The 23,319-nt window shown below is 37.0% G+C and overlaps 1 protein-coding gene and 1 pseudogene across 6 annotated transcripts in view; one reads left to right on the top strand and one right to left on the bottom strand.

The window, feature by feature from the left end:
• The window catches only part of Ppig (peptidylprolyl isomerase G), a 61,454-nt gene that overhangs the window by 20,623 nt on the left and 17,512 nt on the right, over nt 1-23,319 (top strand). For 4 of the 6 annotated variants that reach the window (XM_004857631.4, XM_004857628.4, XM_004857630.4 and 1 more), the window contains exons 2-11: nt 1,016-1,093; nt 1,193-1,267; nt 1,531-1,638; nt 2,989-3,033; nt 4,190-4,277; nt 9,744-9,773; nt 9,864-10,003; nt 15,571-15,784; nt 16,693-16,860; nt 19,573-19,660. In XM_004857631.4, coding sequence (XP_004857688.2) covers nt 1,033-1,093; nt 1,193-1,267; nt 1,531-1,638; nt 2,989-3,033; nt 4,190-4,277; nt 9,744-9,773; nt 9,864-10,003; nt 15,571-15,784; nt 16,693-16,860; nt 19,573-19,660 — 1,017 coding nt within the window. In that variant the 5' untranslated portion in view covers nt 1,016-1,032. Of the gene's footprint in view, nt 1-1,015; nt 1,094-1,192; nt 1,268-1,530; nt 1,639-2,988; nt 3,034-4,189; nt 4,282-9,681; nt 9,774-9,863; nt 10,004-15,570; nt 15,785-16,692; nt 16,861-19,572; nt 19,661-23,319 lie in introns of those variants that run through there. The other 2 variants (XM_087200027.1, XM_087200021.1) reach the window with 2 other exon arrangements.
• LOC101719298 (SPRY domain-containing protein 7 pseudogene) lies at nt 17,951-18,613 on the bottom strand (annotated as a pseudogene).

Raw genomic sequence — 23,319 nt, forward strand, 5'->3', positions numbered from 1 at the left:
GGCAGGAAGATTGCTGCGAGTTTGAGGCCAGCCTGGGCTACATAGTGAGACTCTGTCTTTAAAAAAAAAAAAAGCCCTGCTTTCTTTCTTTGTAGATGATTTGTTTTGGGTATTGTTTAGGAATTTGTATGTTTTATTGTCAAAAGAGTCTTGTTTTAATCAGAACTCTCACTTTTGTTTTCTGGGAGTAAAAAGATTGGCTTGGCTCAGTTATCATTTTTTATCATGTTTTATTTTTTTCAATTTAAAGGTAATCTACCTGTTCAATTCACTAGTGATATAGACTTAATATAATTTTGGTTGGGTTGGTGGTCTCTATTTGGCTGACATGAAACTGGATTATATGGTAATGGCTGAGCCTCATCCTTATTTGTTGTTGTTGTTTTTGGTTTTGGAGACAGGGCCTCCCTATGGAGTCCAGGTTGGCCTTGAACTCACTATATAGTCCAAGCTGCTCTCAAACTTGGCGTTATCCTTCTGTCTCAACCTCTCAAGTGCTGGTATTACAAACATGCACCACCATGCCTGGTGTTTTTTGTTTGTTTGTTTGTTTGTTTTTTGGCCGGGGATCAAACTCAGGACCTTGAGCTTGCAAGGCAGGTGGGAACCACTGAGCTAAATCCCCAGCCCAAAGCCTGGTTTTTAAGTCTCATCTTTCAGGTCTTTTTTTTTTTTTTTCAAGACAGGGTCACTTTGTACTTCAGTCTGGCTCTGAACTCACTATATAGCCCAAGCTGGCCTTGAACTCTCAGCCATCCTCTTGTCTTGGCCTCCCAAGTGCTGGGATTACAGGCGTCTGGCACCACACCTGGCTCAGGTCTTTTCTGTTTTCCTCACAAAATGCAATCTAATCTCTGAAAAGCAAGTGATAATCATATGATTTACCTCATGGAAATATAAAAATAAATTTAAACTACATTTCTAGTTTATGCTCTATAGAATTGTTTTTTTCAAGTATGCATAAAAAAACTTTGCGGGTTTAGTCTGCTTGCCTGAAACTGTATTTCACCCACAGATTGAAATATTGGAACCATGGGAATAAAGGTTCAGCGTCCTCGATGTTTTTTTGATATTGCCATTAACAATCAACCTGGTAAGACTATTGAAGTTCCTACCATAGTTAACATTTGTATATTAGTATTTAGTATTTTAAATTACTAAAGAAGCTTATACCAACTGCTCTCTTTTACAGCTGGAAGAGTGGTCTTTGAATTATTTTCTGATGTGTGCCCCAAAACATGCGAGAACTTTCGTTGTCTTTGTACAGGTTTGTTTACATTTTCAGCTGGCCTAATAATTCTTAGAAATATTAATTATACTGGCATTTTATCTGAAATTGATTTCTATACTCCAGAAAAATCTCAAGATTTTATTAAAGAATTTAAAAAAAAATTCTGAAAGGAATGAAAATTCTCTGGTTGAAGAAAGTCTATAAAGTTCAAGAGAGGGACTATTTTACAGGGCAAAATCATAATTTTGTTTTATACATTTTATTTTTTATCTACTAAATGTGCTGATTTTTCTTTACAGGAGAAAAGGGAACAGGGAAATCAACTCAGAAGCCATTACATTATAAGAGTTGTCTTTTTCACAGAGTTGTTAAGGATTTTATGGTTCAGGGTGGTGACTTCAGTGAAGGTAAGACTGATTCAAGAAAAGAAAATCATATATTTATATTTTTAATATAGATCATAAAGTTAGATAAGTCTTGAAAAGTCTTAGTCTGGTTTTGTACTCACTCCATTTAATCTTTGGTCAGGTACTTCCAAGTATTCTTGGAAATATATAAAAGAAGAAAGCACATAGAAGATAATTACACTTTTTTCCCCCCTGGTTTTGGCAATCAAACCCAGAACCTTGTACATGCTACCCAATTGGTCTCCCATTGAGCTACTTTCCTAGCCCAATTTCATTTTCTTTTCTTTTCTTTCTTTTTTTTTTTTTTTTTGATACCAGAGATTGAACTCGGGGACCTTGCTCTTGCGAGGCAGGAAGCAGAACCACTGAGCTAAATCCTTGGCCCCTTTTGTTTTTTCTTTTCTTTTTTTTTTAAGGAACAGGGGCTTGAACTTGAGTCCTTGTGCTTGCGCAGCAGGCGGTGAAACCACTGAGCTAAATCCCTGGCCCTCCTAGCCCAATTTCAAAACTTTGTTTTATGAATTGGTTTTAGAAATGTGCTTCTGGATTCAAAATACTCTATCTCTAAATTAGTCAGTGTATGTGTTTGAGTTTTGTCTGAATTGGTAATCTTTACTACAGATTTACCTATGTATTTTTATTAAATAAATATTATACTTCTTAAAAATGCTTTGAAAAAAATGTAATTCCTGTTAAAGTACTTGTCAATGCTAATCATTACAATTTGAAAGCTCTTGTGTTAGTGAATCCTTAATAGGCTTTGTCACATTCTCACCACAGTGTCATAAGGGGAAAAAAATAAATTGGGCTGGGCATGGTGGCACATACTTATAATCCCAGCACTTGGGAGCCTGAGGCAGGATTGCTGCAAGTTCGAGGCCAGCCTGGACTACAGAATGAGTCCAAGGCCAGCCTGGAATACATAGCAAGACCCTGTCTCTAAAAAGAAAGAAAAGAAAAAGACAAAAAAATTTGGGATCTTGTCATTGACATTAGATCAATATCTTTGAGGGGGCCCAGTACTGGGGATAGAATCCAGGATTGCACATGTGCTAGGCAGGTGCTCCTCACTGAGCTGCACTTGATGCACTGAGCTGCTCTGAGCTGGAGTCCCAGTCATTTCCCCAGGGCTGGTCTCACTTGTGATCCTTGCACCTCAGCCTCCCACAGACCTAGAATTACATGTGTGCAGCACTGTAGCCCGCAAATTATGTGATTCTCTGTGATCTTTTAAGAATCGTTGGTTCAGAATCATTTGAACTACTTTGTAGGGAATATTTTGTTTTTGTAGCACTTTCAAGGGGTTTAGTATCTCGTGAGTTCTAAGAGTCATGTGTTTTTTATTCTTAGGAAATGGAAGAGGAGGAGAATCTATTTATGGAGGATTTTTTGAAGGTAAAAATGTTTACATTTAAATTATGGTTTTAATATTTTATTCATTAAATAGCATAACTATTAACCAACTACCTTCTAATATAAAGGTTCACTTAAAAAATTTTATGTATACAGTTTTTGTATAGATGAGATTTATTCTGGCTTTAGGGCATTAGTAACACCATATTATTTGAAGAATTTCTGTAATGTATACTCAACTCTTAGAATTGTAGTGCTAGAATAGGAACTTCTATAGTGTTGTCTTAACCTTTATTAAAGGAGATTCGGGGTATTTCGTGGTAAAAATATCCAAATTTTTACAATGTTCTTGTGGGTTTTTTTGTTTTTGAGACAGGGATTTGCTATGTAGTTCAGGCTGGCCTTGAGCTCACTTTGTAGCCTGAGCTGGCCTTGAACTCGTGATCCTCCTGCCACGGCCTTCTGAGTGCTGGAATTATAGGTGTGCACCACCACAGGTGTTTTCTATGAAAATTTTATAAAATCTTTTTGACATTCTAAAATTTGGCTAATTTTTTAAAATTTAAGTGTTCTGTCTGAAATTTATTGATGTGAAATGAAGATTATTTGGAATATTATAGGCATGTGATTGTGTGACTAATGGCTTCCGTCTTTAACATTTGGTTTTCAGTAAAATTTCATTTCAAATTCCACATGTCTTGTTCTCATATTCTAATCCCAGTTTCAAAGACAAGTTTCTTTCTTTTTTTTTCTCTAGTACCAGATATCGAACTCAGGACCTTGCATTGCAAGGCAGGCATGGTGCCACTGAGCTAAATCCCTGGCCCCAAGTTACTATCTTTTTTTTTTTTCTATCTTTTTAATGATTTTATAGAGAGTTTAAGTTAAAGAGTCCAATGTAAATAGTATTATGTGTGCTTCTCCACATTCACAAGAGGTGGAATACAAAAAAATCCTGTTGGATTCTGTCTTGCTCTTTGTGTGTATGTGGTGCTGGGTTCTATCCCAAGGTAGGTAGGTATACAAGGGATAGAAAATTTTAAATACTAAAAATGGGAGAAATTGACTCATTTCATAACCTAAGTTTGTTATCTAACTTATATTTGGCACTAAAAAATACATCTGTTAAAAAATGGTTTGAAAGTGAATTTTTGGAAGTTATACTTAAAATTTAACTGAAAACATTGCTTTTCTTTAGATGAGAGTTTTGCTGTTAAACACAACAAAGAATTTCTTTTGTCAATGGCCAACAGAGGAAAAGATACAAATGGTTCACAGTTCTTCATGTAAGTATTTATGATCTGATGGATTTAAGTATCTCATTTTTTTCTATTCTTATCTATGCCTTCCATTGATCACTAATAAATAGGAGAGGATCCCTAAGTGGGGAAAAGTGTTTAAGGAGGAGGAACAAAGAATTATTGGAGGGGGTGGTGAAGTCTTCAAATGTTGGAGCTTTGTTATAAGAACATGAGAGCTAGCTTAAAGAGATATCTATTGGCCAAATTAGGACAGTTTGAACATCAAAATATATAATTTTAGATTATAATCAAATAAGAATCTTGGAATCCCTACTGATAAATAGTAGTCCTACCTTATATGTAGTTTTGCTTTTCATGGTTTGTTACCTGTTGTCAGCTATGGTCTGTAAATATTACATGGAAAATTCTAGAAATAAACAATTCATAAGTTTTAAATTCTGATGGCTTCATGAAATATTACACTGTTCTACCTATGATGTGAATCATCCCCCTGTCGATTGTATCAATACTGTATACACTACCTGTTAGTTACTTAGTGGCCTTCTTGGTTATTGGATCCGCTGTCAAGATATCACATACTTGTGTGTTCAGGTAACCCTTACTAGTACTCTAAGGCTATGTCACAGTGCCTCTACATCATTCACTTCATTTCATCATATCTCACATTGTCACAGGAAGAATGAATACAATAAAATATTTTGAGAGGCCATTATCTCACAGTATATTACTGTCATTTTTCTAGTTTTATTATTTTTGTTAATTTCTTACTGTGTCTAATTTATAAATTAAAATTTATCTTAGGTGCATACATATAGGGAAAAGTATAATACTGTATAAATAGGATTAAGTACTATCTATAGTTTCAGGTGTCCACTTATAGTCCCCTGTCATTAAGGGATGACTCATTAAATAATACATAATAGGGCTGGGGATTTAGCTCAGTGGCACTGTGCCTGCCTCGCAAGCCCAAGGTCCTGAGTTCAATCCCCAGTACCCCCCCAAAAAATAAAATAAAATAAAATAATACATAACAAAAGAGAAGGGAAATAAAGTAAAAACCGGTCAGGACTTGTTATTCACAGATTCTGTATTTGTGAATTCACCTATGTATCAAAATTTACTCATAATTACAAATTCAGTACTGATAAGCTTTTCTAATTGTGATTACAAAAAATTGTGATGGACCTACAATTGCTCTTGTAGTTTATTCACTTAATTGTCATATATGGGTCTTAACTGATAGTTTCAAATGAAAACAACTCTTCTGTAATTTTAATTGAAAGCAATTCTTTGATTTCTATTTTTAAAAAATTAGTGCAGATAAGGGAGTAAAAATCCTGTGTGCAGAGCTCCTTTCTATACAATAAAAACATTGGTAGGATGTTTAAATATAACAAAAATTGCTGCCAGGTACGGTGATGCTTATCTGTAATCCAAGCTCTTGGGAGGTTGAGGCAGCAGGATCACTGCAAGTTCAAGGCTGGCTTGCACTACATAGTGAGACCCTGTCTCAAAAAATCAAAAGTACATTGTATTTCCAGAGCTGTTCCATTATCCTATAGACTCTGTTAACATTTTCCTTTCCCCATTCCCCTGATTAGTCTCAAATCTACTTTCTAGCTGTGAATTTGCCTATTCCAGATAATTCATTTTGTGGAATCATACAATTATTTGCCTTTGCATCTGGCTTGTTTCACTTAGCAGGTTTCCAGGGTTCTTAAATATTACAGCCTATAACAGAAGTTGATTCTTTTTTTGTATGTTTCTGTTTTTTGTTTGGTACCGGGGATGGAATTTGGGTCCTTGCGCTTGCACAGCAGACGGCAAAACCACTGAGCTAAATCCCCGGCCCCAGAAGCTGATTCTTCTTTATGGCTGAATAACACTTCACTTTTTGTATATATCACATTTGTTTGTCCACTCATCTGTGCTATTTCTACCTGTTAGGTAGTTGTGAATAATGCTACAGTGCTCGAGTCCGTTTTCAGTTCTTAGGTTATATACCTAGAATTGCTGGGTCATATGGTAAGCTTTTTGAGGAGGTACCAGCTGTTTTCTACATCACTTGAACCATTTAACAATTCCACCAGCAGTGTACTAGAGTTTTTGTTTGTTTGGTTTTGGTACTGGGGAATGATCCCAGGGCTTTCTCACTGAGCTACATTCCAGCCCTTTTTAAATTTTGAGACAGGGTCTCACTAAATTGCCCAGCCTGGGGTTACACTTGTGAACCTCCTGCTTCAGCTTCCCAGAGTGCTGGGATTATAGACATGCACCGATGGGCATGGCTAGGAGTTCTAATTCTTCCACATTCTTGCCCACCCTCTTGTTAGCCACTGTATCTGGGAATGAGCATGAAAGTGCTAAAAGTATTAATTTTTTTTGAAGTTACAAATAAGGTTTAATGAGCAAAGTTGCAAATACAGAATGTGTGGAGTATTGTATGTAGTGCAAATATACAGTGAATGTAACATAGACACATAGTATGCATCAAGATATTAATAGTTCTAGATGATTGTAGGAAAAGTTTGAGTATAGTGTTATGGTGAGGAAATAGTACTAGGTTAACTTCAAAGTTAGGTGAACTTAAAATACACCTGGCCCGGGGATTTAGCTCAGTGGTTCTGCCACCTGTCTGGAAAGCCCAAGTTCCCAAGTTTGATCCCTGGTACCAAAAGCAAACAAAAAAAATACACCTGTGCTGGGCTGGGGATTTAGCTCAGTGGTATTGCTGCCTGACTAGGTCCCTGAGTTCGATCCCCGGTACCAGAAAAAAAAAAAAAACACCTGTGCTACAATTTTCTTCAGTACTATCATATGTGCTTTAACAAATGGTGAATTTATGTTCCTTCCAAATTTCTAATACCCTCTTTTTTTTTTTTTTAGTACTGAAACATGTTTTTTAATTTTTCATACATCCAGTTAAAATGTATTCTTTTCATGTTTTAAGAATAAAATGTCAGAACATTTTTGTGATTTCCTCTAACCAGTAAGACAGGAGGGAGGTTCTTGGTGAGTATTTCTAGCCAAGCCATATACAACAAATCTGATATGGATCCTTTTCTCGCCACGGAAAGGCTTAGGATGATGAGGTTGGCCACTCTCAAGTGCTCCTGGAGGAGCTCATTCAGTCAAACCTGGTGGTGACTCTTTTCTTTGACTGCTTCCAGCTCTGCATCTGTAATTTTCCACGGAGTTTCTCTTTTTAATTTCTCAGCGGTTGTTGAATCTTTGCAGCTTTCATGGAGACAATATGGTTCAATCATCTCTTCAAAGGCTTTTCAGCTCTCTTTGTTGGGCTTGATGTTGATGTCACCGATGATGTGGATGTCTGCAAACTTTATCCTAAATTTGCTCAGAAGAGAAGCCATTGCAAGTTTTTCTTCTTCAGTTCCGTTGATCTTCCCTCCCACATAGATTCATAATTTAGTCTTTCCACTTTTTTCTAAGAGTCAAGGTATAGGGGATGAGGATCGTTAGCCCTCCATCATCAAACAGCCACCAGACGTCAGTTGCTCCTTTTCCTTGTTTCTTTTTGAACTGAGTCTACCCTCTTTTTTATTATTTTTATTTATTTATTTATTTATTTACTTTTTGGTCTTTTGAGGCAAGGTCTCACTCTGTAGTTCAGGCAGACCTTGAACTCAACTGTGTAGCTTAGACTGGCCTCAAACTCACAATCCTGCCTCAGCTTCTCAAGTGCTGGGATTACAGGCATGCAGCACCATGCCTGGGTTCTAGTGCCTTTGTTTGTTTGACCTTGAATTCATTTTGTGGCCCAGGCTGGCCTCAAACTTGGAGCAATCCTCTTGCCTTAGCCTCCCAAGTGCTGGGATAACAGGTATGGGCCACCATGCCCAGCTATAATGTTTTTTTGACATGATTTTTTTTTTTGATACTGGGGATCGAACTCGGGTCCTTGCAATTGGGAGGCAGGGAGCAGAACCACTGAGCTAAATCCCCAGCAACATGATTATTTTTATTTTATTTTATTTATTTATTTATTTATTTTTGTATGGGAGATCAAACTCGAGACCTTGTGCCTGTGAGTCAGGCGGTGGAACCACTGAGCTAAATCCCCAGCCCTACATGATTTTTTTTAAAGCACCAATAAATCATACTCATGCCTGTCTTTATTGTATCAATGTGCCTTTAGTACATAATCAAGTAGTAGCCTTCTTCTGTATAGTTTTAAGATTGATGGAAGATTGCAAAAAATTAATTTGCTAAAACTTTGCTTAAGTTTTGTTTTGGTTTTGTGTTTTGTTTTGAGAAGGGGCTCTTGTGTTTAGCAAGCTGGTTGAATGAACTCTGGGGCTCAGATGTCCTCTCATCTTAGCCTTCCCAGTAGTTGGGACAATAGGCATGTGCGTCTGCCCTCTTAGGTTTTGATCCAAGTTTTAATCTAGGGCTCTTTCTTTAACATGAAATGTGCATTATGTCAGGGTGCCAAACTAAAAAGCCTAGACAAAGTAAGTGACATAAGTAATCCTGTTAGGACCAGAAGCTAAACTATTTGTGTTCGGACAATAGGTGTAATAGCAGCTACACATGAGGCTGAGGCAAATTCACAGCTAACTTGGACAACTTAGTGAGATAACTCCAAAAAGTAAACAGGGCGGTGGGTGTAGCTCAGTTTTAATGTCTCCTGGGGTTCAGTCTTCAGTAACAACCCCAAACCCCATACCTCCCCCTGCCCCAGCCCCACACAGAACTCACCTCTGGTCAGTTATTCCCATGTTTCAGGTACCCAACTTAAAGACATTCTAAAGAGGTCTGAAACCTGGACTTTAATGTGAAAAAATCTCCCCTTTTTGTTTGAAATGGAGTTTCACGAAGTTGTCCTTGCTAGTCTTGAACTTGTGATCTTCCTGCCTTAGCCTTTTAGATAGCTGGGATTACAGGCACAGACCACCATGTCTGGTGAAAATATCCACAATTTTAAATGTTGGCAGCAAACTTAAAACTTTTTAAACACTATTTGGATCATTCTGTTCAGTATATGACTGAGGGCCATCAGAATATAACTCACATTTCCCCTTGCCCTTCCATTTCCTTCCATGCAGTTTAAAATGTTTGAGATGAAGTGTTGATGCTAACCCAGTAGCTATTAGGATGGTTTAATGAATTTTGTTACGTTCGCATTATAGAACATTTTACATCCATGAATATTCAATAAGAACTCAGTTACATGCAAGAAACACAAATGGATAATAATGACACCAAAATGTCAACTTTATACCCAAGGTTCCATCAATAAGTAGGTTTTCTTTTTGTATTCAGAATAAATTTTTAAAAATATGTCACATAGAAAACATTTTGTGTTCTGTTCTACTTAAGGTAATAGATTCTGTTATGTTAATGTAGTGTATAGTCTCTTTGTTTTCAGCTTTGTTTCCAATGCAGTTATTTTTTTTTTCCTTTTTAGAGATGCTAACTTTGTTTTTCTCTGACTTTGTTTTTATTCTTCTGTCTGATGACTTCCAAAAGAACAACGAAACCAACTCCTCATTTAGATGGGTAAAGTTTATTTGAATATATTATAACCCACTTTAAATTAATATCAAAATAAGAAGCCTTTATTTAATCATCATTACTTTTACTCTTTAGGCATCATGTTGTTTTTGGACAAGTGATCTCTGGTCAAGAAGTTGTGAGAGAGATAGAAAACCAGAAAACAGACGCAGCTAGCAAACCATTTGCTGAGGTACGGATACTGAGCTGTGGAGAGCTGATCCCAAAATCTAAAGGTAAGAACAAGTACGTATTTCAGGAAATTCTTAATCATATAAAATAAGTATAAGCTGGGCATGCTGGTGCACGCCTGTAATCCCAGCACTCGGGAGGCTGAGGCAGGAGGATTGCCACGAGTTAGAGGCCAGCCTGGACTACATAGTGAGTTGAAGGCCATCCTCAACTTCATAGTGAGACCCTGTCTCAAAAAAATAAAATTAAATAAAATAAATAAAGATGCTCTATAAATGGTAGGCATGAAATTCATACTAAGGCTAATACAGATATGAGGTTTTTTGCCAGGCATGGTGATACACACCTGTAAACCTAGCACTTGAGAGGCAAAGGCATGAGGATTGCCACAAGTTTGAGGCCAGCCTGAACTATAGCAAGTCAGACCCTGGGTCCCTCCCCCACCACCAACAAAAAAAGATTTTTTTAGTATCTTAAGTATGTTTTGTGCTTTTACTTATTTTTCTTTCTTTCTTTTCTTTTTTTTTTTTTTTTTTTTTGAGGCAAGGTCTCTCTTTGTAGTTCAAGCTGGCCTTAAATTCACTTAAGTAGCCCCAGGTGGTCTCTGCCTCCTGAGTGCTGGGATTACAGGCATGTGCCACCATGTCCTGCTTATTTTTCATTATTTTAATATCCATTAACAGAAATGAGATGCTGCCTCATTTTAACTTGCATTTTCTCAGGATTAGTGATGTTAACATTGTTTTCATATACTCTGTAGATATCTATTAAGTCCATTTGTTTGAAAATTTGATGCCATTCTGATCTTTTTTTTGTTTAGTAGATCTATTTTTTTTTTGGTACTTGGGATCGAACTCAGCACCATGCACTTGCCAGGCATAGATCTATTTCTGACAGTGAGGTATTATAATTGTGTTGTTGATCTGATTTTTTAATGTCTGATACTGTTTTATGAAGTTGGATACAGCGATGTTTGCTGCATATATTTATAATTATCTCTTCCTGTTGAATTGTTCCCTTGAGCAATAGGTAGTTACCTTTTCTTGCCTTTTCTGATCACGTCTGGCTTGAAACACTCCACTTCTCTTGATCTTTAAGATTTGTGTGAAATCTACTGTAATTTGAATAGGTTCACTTTTTTTTTTTTTTTTTTGGGTACTGGGGATTGAACTCAGGTCCTTGCGCTTGCGCAGCAGGCAGCGAAACCACTGAGCTAAATCCCTGGCCCTGGGTTCACATTTTTAAGTGAGTCATTGTTGTCTCTTAACAGCTTTTAAGATTCTGTCCCTATGTTGGATGTGGAGAGTTTCAAGGCTCACCCTCCCTGGGAGGCACTGGAGAGAGGTTCTTTTAGTCCATATCGTCTTTGGTGCTGTGAGTGAGTTAATTCCCCAATAAAGAACAAGAGTTGTAGCCATTTGTCAGAGGAAGGGCAGCAACAGAGCGGGAGAGCCAGAGTGCAAGAGCTGCTTGTCTTTATTTATTATTTCAGCAAAAAACAGCTACAATGCTCCTCATTAGTTCACAGCAGTTTTATTAGTTGTTATCAGCTTACTGGGACATGGTGAGACAAAACACCTGGGTTACCTTGCAGGGCCATGTGGTGCATGTGTGGTTGAGTATGTTAAGTCATTTTTATATAACTGTGGCCCATTATGTGCATGTCCCTGATAGTAGAGTCATGTCTTTAAGTGTCCTATGTTTCCTGGGCTTTGAGTCTAAACAGAAGTGGTACCCCACAGAGAGGTTCTCTCTCTTTTTTTTTTTGGTGGTGCCGGGGATTGAACTTGGGACCTTGCGACTGCAAGGCAGGTGCAATGCCACTGCGCTAAATCCCCTGCCCAAGAGATTCTCCTTTTTCTCTTTTTTTTTTTTTTTTTTAAGTGTACCAAGAGTGTATTTCAGTTTACTGTATGCAACCCAACAAAAATTTGGTCATAATTTATCAGATATAAAAATATGATTTAAGTAATAAAAGAAAATTCAGTTTCAAGAAAATAAGTTCATATCTTGAAGAAAATTAAAAATACATTAAGAATATAAAGCCAAGTCCAGTTTCTATGCAATAAGTGAACTATGGTCTAATAAAGCAGATTTAGTTGATTTTTTAGTATATATCTTTGCTTTTTAATATATATTTATATATAGACAGATCTACTAATTGTAAACTATGGTTTAAAGGAAGGGGATAAAGCAGGATGAGAGAAATGTTTATACTAACATATTCACAAAGCAGAACATTTATGTTTAAAATACTTTTTCATTCATAGTATCTTTGCCTAACTAATTTCTATTTTGGACCTCACTAGAATTACATTTTACTCATTTGTCTAGAACACTGAGAATATGATGTAGTCTTCAGTTTTAAGCAAAAATCAAACCAAAATTATTCCTGTCAGGCTTACAGTTGAGAGGTTCTCTTTTGATCATGGTTATTTGGAGTTGGAGTTGTTCCACTTACATGAATATGTAATTCTTCCCCACTATTTGGAAAGTTTTTTGCTATTTCTGTAAATAGGTTTTTTTATGCCCTTTGTGCTTTGATTTTTTTACTTATTCCAGTTAATCTCAAATTAGTCTTTTTTGGATCATCTTGCAGCTGTTGAATTTATTTTTCTTGTTTTCTTGTTTGAGTAATTGATCTCCGAAAACATCCCTACCTGTTCTGCTTTGGTTTGGTTTTTGAGACAGGGCCTTGCCATGTAGTTCAGGCTGACGAACTGAGTAAGTAGCTCAGGCTGGCTTCGAACTTTGTGATCTTCCTGCCCCTGCCTCCTGAGTGCTGGGATTATAGACATGTGCCACCATGCCTGGCCTAATTCTGATATTCTGTCTTCACCTTGGTCACTTCTGCTGCCCATACTTTGAGTTTATGTATGTGTATGTATGTGTGTGTATGTATGTGTGTGTGTGTGTGTGTGTGTGTGTGTGTGTGTGTATATATATATATATATATATATATATATATTTTTTTTTTTTTTTTTGTACTGGGGATTGAACTTGGAACCTTGTGCTTGCGAGGCAGGTGGTGGAACCACTGAGCTAAATCCCCAGCCCCCTTTGAGTATAATTTTTAATCTCCCAGATTTCTGTTTGGAACTTTTTCATGGACTGATTATTTGTTAAAATGTTCATTCATGTTTTGTATCATTTTGTTTAGCTCAGCTAGCTTTTATTAGTGTCTTCTGTTGTAAGCTCCCTGATTATTTTATTACCTTCCTTATCTCATTAGTTGTAGTTTCCGTGAGCCCTCCAAGCACTTCATTGATCTGTTTTTTAATCTCCAAAAATAATTTGGCTTTTGTTTTTGTTCTTATCCCCCATGGATCAGCTTTGGGCGAGTAGAAGTTTGGGGAGGCATTTTGTTGCTTTGTCCTCTCATGTTTTTCTTGCTCTTTATTTGTTTGTTTTGGTTTGTGTTTAGATATGCCATCATTTATAATGGAAAGACTTTGTTGACAGTGTGAAGAGCTCTTTACTCTCCTTTACAGTGACCCACTTGGGGCATAGCTTACTATAATCTTTTGCCTCTGTCCAAAGATCTGATCACCTCTGTTAATATGGGAGAGGAGATGCAGGGTAATTGGCCCAGGACCCAGTTTGCTGGGAATGGACTGCAGTGTTGTTAATGTCACAAAGGTAATCCAGGTATTGGCATACAGAGAAACTCTGTTAATAGCAACAACTATGTGACCCAGGCAACATCAAGTAGATCAGAAACAGTAATATCATCCAAGACAAACTGGATATTGACATACCATAGGAACCAATAATGTATTACCCTTAGCCTTAGAAAAGAAATCTATAATTATAATATAAATACTCAGACCCCCAAATACTGACATACAGCAAATATCTACTATACTTCCACTAATGATAGAATTTAACAGTAATCACATAGAGTTAACTAAAGGAGTAATAAAGTTTAATGTTCAGACTTCTAATTGTTTTATTAATGTTAGTGTTTTTGTTGTGTGAATCTGGATCCAAATAAAATTCAAATATTGAGAATGGTCTTATGAATCACTTTTGGTTAATTTATTTAAATTGGGCGTGGTATCAGGCATATTGAGACCCTGTCTCAAAAACCGTATTTATTTGGTACTGACCTCAGGGCTTCATATATGCTACATAGATAGGTAAGGGCTTTACCACCAAGGTACATCCCCATCTATTTAAAACATTTTTTAAGACAGTCTCCCTAGGTTAACTAGGGTGGCCTCGAACTTGTGATCCTCCTGCCTCAGCCCTCCTGAGTAGCTAGGATTACAGGTATATGCAGCCATGCCCAGCTGTTTGTTTTTTAATAGGTTCTCCCACTAGCTTCTTTTTTTCTTCTTAAAATGTATAGTTAATGAAAGTAGGTCATTTTGTCATGTACTGTTTCCCATTGCATATCTTAGATTTTACTAATTGATCTCTTGTTGTACAATTTTATGTGTTCTCTCTGTGCTTCTATTTCACATAACTTAAATAGACCTAGAGAACTGATCAGGTGCAGCCTTTTTTCCCCCCTTTATCCCTCTTGATGGGATTAGGAGTCATGCAGGGGAGGTTGTCTTTGTGCACCACAATAGCCGTTGGTGTTCATTGCCTCATTACAGGTTGTGAAATGATGATGTTCTAACAATAATTTCTTCTTCACTCTGGGAATATTTCTGATAAAGAGGAACTTGCCTTTGTCTACTGTTTTTGAGTAGTCACTGATGTAGTTCACATAGGAAAGGCAGGACAAATACTTTATATTTTGATTTCAATATATTTGATGTATTCCATTTTATTGTAGTTATCAGTTATATGTCTGTGTTGTCTTATCTTTGTCCTGAAGTAGCCTCTTCATATCCACTGTGGTTTGAATTAGCATAGCTTTAGATGAATCCAGCTCTACATAATTTGTTACATCTTTCTCCATCTTTCATGTCATACATCTTGTTCTTCACTTATATTAAGTGCCTGACTTCGATGGATTTAAGTTTGGGAGCCCTTTTAAACATTACTTCCTTAGCCCAAAATAAAATTTCAGTTTGAAGTAACTTTTTGTGGAGATCCCAAAACATGCTTATTCATTATGGCCAAATGACTTCCTTCTGTTAGGAATTTGTACTTCAACTATAGTTATATTCCTTAGTCATTAGACAATACTCGGGCATTGAAACATAAGCTCATGCTAGTGAAAGCATATTTTTATCTTTCCATGTTCAGGCATAGTACTTTTCTGTTATCACCCTATATAGTTAGTTCTACTTCCAGTGTTGATACTTAGAGAAAATGTGAGAAACTAAAGAAAAAGTAGAATCTGGGAGGCTTAAATGTTATTCTGCTTCTTTGAAACTTTTTTACTCAAATGTCCCTTAAAGTTAACTTGGTTTACATTTCAAACTAAGTACTTTTCAAAAATTCTTTGACTCAGTAGATGCAATTTTGACCCACAAATCTGAAGATTTGGATGCCAGTCCTGAGTCTTGATTCCTTTTCTTTGCCCTGAGTTCAAATAGGTAGATGAGATAAATATTAAATAGTGGACTTAGTGAAAATCTGTAGAATATTTAAATTTCTGCTTACAAGGTGTGTCTAAAAATTGCTGACTCAAACCTTCTTGTTTTTATTAAAGTTAAAAAAGAAGAAAAGAAAAGGCATAAATCATCATCCTCTTCCTCTTCATCATCCAGTGATTCAGATAGCTCAAGTGATTCTCAGTCCTCTTCTGAGTCTTCTGATTCTGAAAGTGTTTCTGAAGAGAAATCAAAAAAAAGAAAAAAGAAACATAGAAAAAATTCCCGGAAACATAAGAAAGAAAAGAAGAAGAGAAAGAAAAGCAAGAAAAGGTTTTTACTTTTGAATCAATTATGTGGAACTACTAAAAAAGTATTTTAATAAAATAGAGGACTAATTTTTTATTGTGCAGTCAATAAATTAAATTTGGGTATTTTTTTTGGTACCAGGGATTGAACTCAGAACCTTGCACTTGCAAGGCAGGCGGCAGAACCACTGAGCTAAATCATCCTCATCCCCATTAATTTCCCTTTTTTTGGTACCGGGGATTGAACTTGGGACCTTGCACTCTCGAGGCAGGCGCTGGAACCACTGAGCTAAATCCCCAGCTCTAATTTACATTTTTAATGAAACCTCTCCATTTTTTATTCACTCAATAAAATGTTAGCTTTTTTTCCTTGAGTTTTGTTTATTGGTTTTTTTGGTGGGGTTTTTTTGTTTGTTTTTTTGTGGGGTTTTTTTGACATGGGGTCTCAGTTATGCAGACCAGCCTAGAGTTTGTGATCCTTTCTGCCTTAGCTTTGCAAGTAGCTAGGATTATGTTTTCTTTGCTCTTAACCAATAGCACAAGTGTAGAAAGCAAATAATGACTGTACATTTACTTTCTTTTCCATTTTCCTTGAAATAATCTGCTAAAATTTTTAACTGCCTGTTGTCTCAAAAGGAACTAATTTCTTTACCTGTATTTTAAATTTAGTAGAATCTGTTGCCTACATTTTTCCATTTTATGGAAAAAATATTTGTGAGTGTGGCAGCATATTTTGTCTAGATTTTTTATTGGTTATTTGATTTGTCAGAGGACTGGAGGAAGATTTTCCCCACATGATCACATCTTTGGGAAGGATTGGGTGGTGTGCGTGTGTGTGTGTGTGTGTGTGTGTGTAGTGATATAAAGAAATAACACAATTGGAAATATAGGATAGGTACGTAATAACTTATTTTGTACTTTCTGTGCATTAAGTGCATCTAGTGAAAGTGAAGCTGAAAATCTTGAAGCACAACCCCAGTCTACTGTCCGTCCAGAAGAGATCCCTCCTATACCAGAAAATAGATTCCTCATGAGAAAAAGTCCTCCTAAAGCTGATGACAAGGAACGGAAAAACAGAGAGAGAGAAAGAGAGAGAGAGTGGTATGTGAATGTGTGTATTTTGTAGTGTCCTGTACACTTAGCATAGAATGTTCTTCAAAACTTTTGTACTTATTTTAGGTAAGATTTAATCAATGTCCTGATCCCAAGATTGAAATCTTTTTTTTTCGTACCAGGGATCAATCTCAGGACCTTGCACGTGTGAAATCTTTTTTTAATAGAAGGAAGTGAGAACCATTTAAAAAATTTATATAATAGGAAAAAGTCCTGTTTTCCTTACCTGATTTGCAATATTGTAGTAATGAAAGTAGATAGCATGTTAAATACTTTGAATATTTTTCTACTTAAATCTACATTATTAATATCAGTAGATGTATTGATTCCCTAAGAGTCATTTTAATGATTATGTCCAAAATTTAAAAATTAAAAGTAATTCTTACATATGATCACAAGTATATTGTTATAACATATAAATAATAAAATTATTATTTACAGTACAATAAAAATATAAAAAATAATTATTTGAAACGTTGGGTAATTTTGTTGGATTGAGTTTATTTTTCTGGTAGTATGGAAAAAGCTGTTTCTAATAAAGATTAAAGGGAAATATTTGGACGACTGTTTAGTGAACTACACTTTAATGAACTTTTCAAATATTATTTACATAAGTATTGTTAATGGCTAAACTGTTATTTGACCACAATTTTACTTTTTTATATAAAACATGGTATAAAAATTTGGCTAATTGGGCTGGGGATTTAGCTCAGTGGTGCTGCCACCTGCCTCGAAAATGCAAGGTCCTGAGTTCGATCCCCAGTACCTCCCACCCAGAAAAAATTTGCTAATTAAGACCAGCTTATCTATGCATTATTCACAGTATTTACATATCTTTACTTCTCTTACCTATGAACAACTGCTTACAGGGATGAGGTTCTTCGGAATAAGTTCTAAGATTGTACTCTTAGCTCCTTCTGAGCTCTTCCGGGTTGATTTTCCTTAGCACTACTAAATTAGCTTTATCTTTTTTTTTTTTTGGTACCCGGGATGGAACTCGGGTCTTTCCACTTGCGAGGCAGGCGGCGGAACCACTGAGCTAAATCCCTGGCAGCTTTTTCTTTTTTTTAATCTATAGATCAAGTAAAGCTTTATTAAATGGTAAACACTTTTAACAGTGCAGAAATAGAAGGCTCAAAAACAAATACATTCAAAAGATCTGCTGTTCAAATAGTATTTTTTCAAAACCAGGTGGAGGAGTATGATAAAATTCACTGAACTGGCAATCCAAAATTGCACTGTCATCAACATAAACAACTGGATACACTGTCCCTCATATACCTGATGCTGGACAATGCAAGTTTTTTCCATTCAAATATACATTTAACTCTACATGGTCATATGTAATACCCACCACGTCTCCCTCCTATGGAAGGTTGTTCGCTGGTAGCCTATCTTTCTCTTCGTTGTGATACAGGGCTCCATCATTTCTCATTACAAGACTATGCATGTCTTGGCCAAGAGGAATCTGATTCAGATTAACCTTCTGAGTTGCAACACCAATACCCCAGATTCCTGTGGATTGGATTTTGAATTCAAAATAGCTTTTGTTTTGACGTACAGGTGCATTGGCTAAACAACCTCCTGTTCCACATATTCTTCTTACATTTTTTACAATGACAACATCAGTTCCCATGTGCTGCTTGTCCAGCTGCATGGCCGGCATCTCCTTCAGAGGAATGTGGCCGGTCCCGCCGTCTCTGCAGCATCGCAGGCAGCATAACACGGACCCTGCCGCCATGGCGCAAAGACCACCGCTCGGCCGCTGCCACAGCCCAGCCTATACCTTGACGACACCGTCCCCCGCCTCGCCTCCCGCCCGCCGCCCTGCCCCCCCCCCTCAAGGGCCCGCTGTGTCCATGTGGAGCGCAGTGGTCGGGTTGGCATAGCCATAGCGACGCCTCTGGCCTGGAGGCGCAGCGCAGGCTGAGGCGCTGTGGGGCCAGAAGAAGAGGGCTGGTGGGCGGGGCCGATGGATGGGCAGCAGCTTTATCTTAATAATGAGTACTTACCAGGGTTTCTTAGGGCCTGACTGCCATTTTGGGGCAGAATAGTCCATTTTGACACCTTATAAGATTCTAACATTTCTGACTTTTTTTTTGGTACCGGGGATCGAACTCTGGTCCTTGCGCTTGCACAGCAAGCAGCGAAACCACTTGAGCTATATCCCCAGCCCCACATTTCTGACTCTTGGGTACTGACTACAAGTAACACTTTATTTTTTTAAAGCAAAACATTTATTAGTACATTTTAGATATACATAATGATAACATTCACCATAGGGAATTTTTACCTTACATGATATATCTTGCTTGTTTTTATTTTTCCCATTCCCCTTCCCTCCCTTCTACCCTTCTTCTCCTCCTTATATACAAAAGCTTTATTTCCGTTTATTCCTTTTTTTCTTGTCGTTTCTTTCCTTTCCCCCTTCCTCCCTTATTCCCCTTCTCATTTGAACATTTTCTTCCCATTTCCCAATCATTTCTGGCTCTAGGGTACTGACTACAAGTAACACTTTGTAGTTGTTGACTTTAAAAAAAAGAAAGCCCCTCATGCTTTTCGAGATACTTCCTAGGACCTGATAGCATGTTAAGACCCACTGTTAGGTTTAGAATTTTAAATTAAGACCAGTACAGGTGTATCTCCGGATTCATTTTCATAATAGTAGCATTATTTAACTTTTCCTTTGCTTTTTCCTAGTAATGTGCCTAACTCCCAGCCTGCTTCGTACCAGAGACGACTCTTAGTTACTAGATCTGGCAGGAAAATTAAAGGAAGAGGACCAAGGGTAGGTGATTCTTTGTCCCAAAATTTTAGCTAATACTGGATTTATCTTCCTTAAATAATTATAGTGAATTGGATGTGTACTAGAGTGCTACCTAGTATGTATAAGGCTCTAGATTGAATCCCTAGCACTGCAAAATGTGTATATGTGTATTTTTAATGTCTTAAAAATATTATTTACAATATATGTTAAAATATCTTTCCCTTTTTTTGGACACAAGGTCTTGCAGTGTGTCTCATGCTGGCCTTGATTTCACTCTGTAGCCCAACCTAGCCTTGAACTCATGACAATCCTTCTGTGGCTGAGGCAGACCTCAGCCTCCTGAGTGTTGGGCTTACAGGCGTGAGTCACCACGCTAGCTAAAATTTCTTTTTTTGTAGTAAAGTTTGTGTGTTGGTGCTTTCAAACTGAAAAAAAAAATCTATAAGATTTAAATGGTTTTATACATTTACAGTGGACCCTTGAGTTATGAACTCAATTCATTCCTGAGGGCTGGTTGTAACTCATGTTGGTCAGTTGAGGATTCAGGCTTCGCTACACAGCCTTCAAAGTCTTTCTGCTGTATACAGGCAGATCTCAGTGTCCTTGGACAGACACTGGCCCAGGATTTCTCAGTTAACCCCACACAGGAAAGGATGTTGTAATGTTCCTTCCGAGAACTCTTTAAGGGTTAAATCTGTATCTGAGACCATCTAGAAGCACAAGTGGCTGGCATTCAGGTCCTAACTCAAGACTTTGGTCGTAAGTTAAAACTAAAATTCCGTTATAACCCAAGTTGTTCATATGTCAGGCTAGTTGTAACTCTAGGGTCCACTGTATATGGCATAAAATGAGGTCAGAATTTTTTTGTTTTCAGACAGGGTCTCGCTCTAGTTCATGCTAGCCTTGAACTCACTATATAGCCTAGGTTGATCCTCTTGCCTTATCCTCTTGCCTTACTCAGTGATCCTCTTACCTTATCCTCCTGAATTCTGGGATTACAGGTGTGTGTCACCATACCCAACTAAGCCAAGATCTTGTGGCCTTTAGTACTTCCTGCCTGTCATATCTCAACTCTTATTAAAAATAAATAATCCCGGGCCGGGGATTTAGCTCAGCGGTTTCGCCGCCTGCTGTGCAAGCGCAAGGACCCGAGTTCAATCCCTGGTACCAAAAAATAAATAAATAAAAATAAAATAAATAATCCCAAGGCCAGGGATTTAGCTCAGTGGTTCCACTGCCTGCCTTGTAAGCACAAGGTCCTGAGTTCAATCCCCAGCGCCAAAAATAAATAAATAAATAATCCTGTCTTATTCTTGTATTTCAGTCTTTCTCTTCATTGGATTCTATGAATTTAAATATAGTCTTATGTTTTCAAAACTTTTTAGAAATTTAGCTATACTTCTGTCTTCTTTGCTTCTTACCGATTCTTTAAGTACTTCAGTTTTTCTTCTACTCCCAGCATTCTGCTGAAAAATAATGTTGCCATGTAGTCAGCTCCATCACAAAATCTACCAGATCTCTTTGGTCTTCATCTCAATAAATCTCCCTCCTTATAATATCTCTGCCTCTTGCTTTCATCATTTTTTCCCCCTATCTCTTTGGCCAGTCTGTCTTAAATTTCCAATGCTAGTTCATACTCTTTTAGCCTTTAAATAATGTAATATCTCAAAGTCTATCTCTTTACAGTGCACATGCTGCTTGGGTAGTCTCATTACTTCCGTGGTTGATAACTCAAATTTTCATCTGCTCCTCTTGGCTGTAGAGGTTCATTTAATGAGCTCCTCAGACTTGACATATACAAAATGGAGCACAAGCCCATATTCTTCAGACAGACCTGATTCTTTAGGTTCTTTGCCTTAAAGACTGGCACTACCTCTGCAGTTCCTTAAACCTAAAGCCCAAGAATCATTTGAATCCTACCCTTTTATTCGTATGTATCTTATCCACCGCCGGATTCTGTCAGCTCTACCTCAGTATGCTGAAACTGTTTTTCAAGCTTCACTCCCACCATGTTCATTCAAATCATCATCATATTGGTCTCAGATATAAAGATTCCTAACATATTTTGGTAGTCCTCAAACTTTTATTTCTGTACTGCTTTACATTGTTAAATGTTTGCAGATGATCACTGTGTGGTACAAATTTATAATCTTACCTACTTGAAAGCCTGAGGCAGGAGGTTTGCAAGTTCAGGACCAGCCTGGGCAACTTAGTAAGACTCTGTCTCAAAATAAGAACAGTTTTGAAAAGAGCTAGAGATACAGTTCAGTGGTAGAGGACTTGTTTCACATGTGAAAGACCTGGGTTCAATCCCGTGTGTGTGTGTGTGTGTGTGTAATTTTTTTGAGGACTCAAAAGAGCTTTTTTTGATAGAAATGGTCTTTAGTAGAATATTTACTCTTTTAGAAGTTAAAACTAAGGACCATTTCTAACACAAAAATATAGAAGCATACATTCTAGTAGCTATGAAAACAGTGACTTCAAAATATGTCATATATTCGCAGAGTAACTCCACTGTATGATCATGATAAGACAAAAGTAAAAAATGAAAATAATAAGTCTTTTTTTGGGGGGGGGTACTGGGGATCGAACTCAGGACCTTGCACTTGCGAGGTAGGCGTGGTGCCATTGAGATAAATCCCTGGCCCAAAAATAGTTTTGACTAAATAGTTCCCCTGTATCTTGAGATCCTTAGGTCACACTTTGAGAATCACTAAGCTCATTATTTTCCCCAACAAGAGCCAAAATAGTGAATTTTAAAAACTGATTATGTTACTCCCTTACCATTGATCTTAGAATAAATCTTTTTGATTTTTAAAAATTATTTTACAGCACTGAGAATTGAACCTAGGACCTTCACACTGTACTCATTCCCAGCCCCCTTTTTTATTTTTTATCTTGAGGCAGGGTTTGGCAAAGTAGCCTAGGCTGGGCTTGAGCTTGAGATTCTCTTACCTCAGCTTCCCACATTTTGGCATCCCAGGTGGTGCCAGGCACCACCATGACTGACAAAATCCATAATTATTACCGTGCCCTATAAGACCCAGTCTTGGATTATGTCATCAGTATTATCTAGTCTTTTTTCCCTTGCAATTTTTAGATTTAGTGGTAGTTGACCTGTCTACTGATCATTTCTAAAACATGCTACATTTGTCTTGGAACTTTTGACATCATATTTCTTATGCTTTACGTGTTTTTCCTTATCCTTACCTTTTCAGTTTTTATTATTTTAATTGATCACACTCTTTACTAGGTCAGATCTCTTTGTTACTTATTCTGTGAGCAGGTTTTCTCTTTTTATACTCACTCTGTTGTAGTTCTATAGATGTTTATGCATCTTGGCATACTGTTAGCTTTGGTGTGTGGTACAGTGGTTGGGCTTGCTAAAGGCTAAGTAAATATTGGTTGAATAAGTGAACATCTAAGCTTACTCTGTTTTTCTCATGATATTTGCTTTGAAACATCAAGATTAGTGGTTACCAGGAGTTTGTGGGGAGGTACAGGACAGTTGAATAGGTAAAGCAATTTATAAGGTCAGAGAAAGCATTTTGTAATGTGTAGTGATGGTACAAACATGAAAATGTATTTTTGTCCAAATACTATGTATAAAACTTTATAACATAAAAGAATGAAATTTAATGTGTGAAAATTTATTTTCAAAAGTCAGTTAGGATGTTGGG

This window comes from Heterocephalus glaber, unplaced genomic scaffold, assembly GCF_053883595.1.
Source record: "Heterocephalus glaber isolate CG9 unplaced genomic scaffold, H.glaber_assembly_v1.0 deba00000347, whole genome shotgun sequence".
Classification (NCBI taxonomy): domain Eukaryota; kingdom Metazoa; phylum Chordata; class Mammalia; order Rodentia; family Bathyergidae; genus Heterocephalus; species Heterocephalus glaber.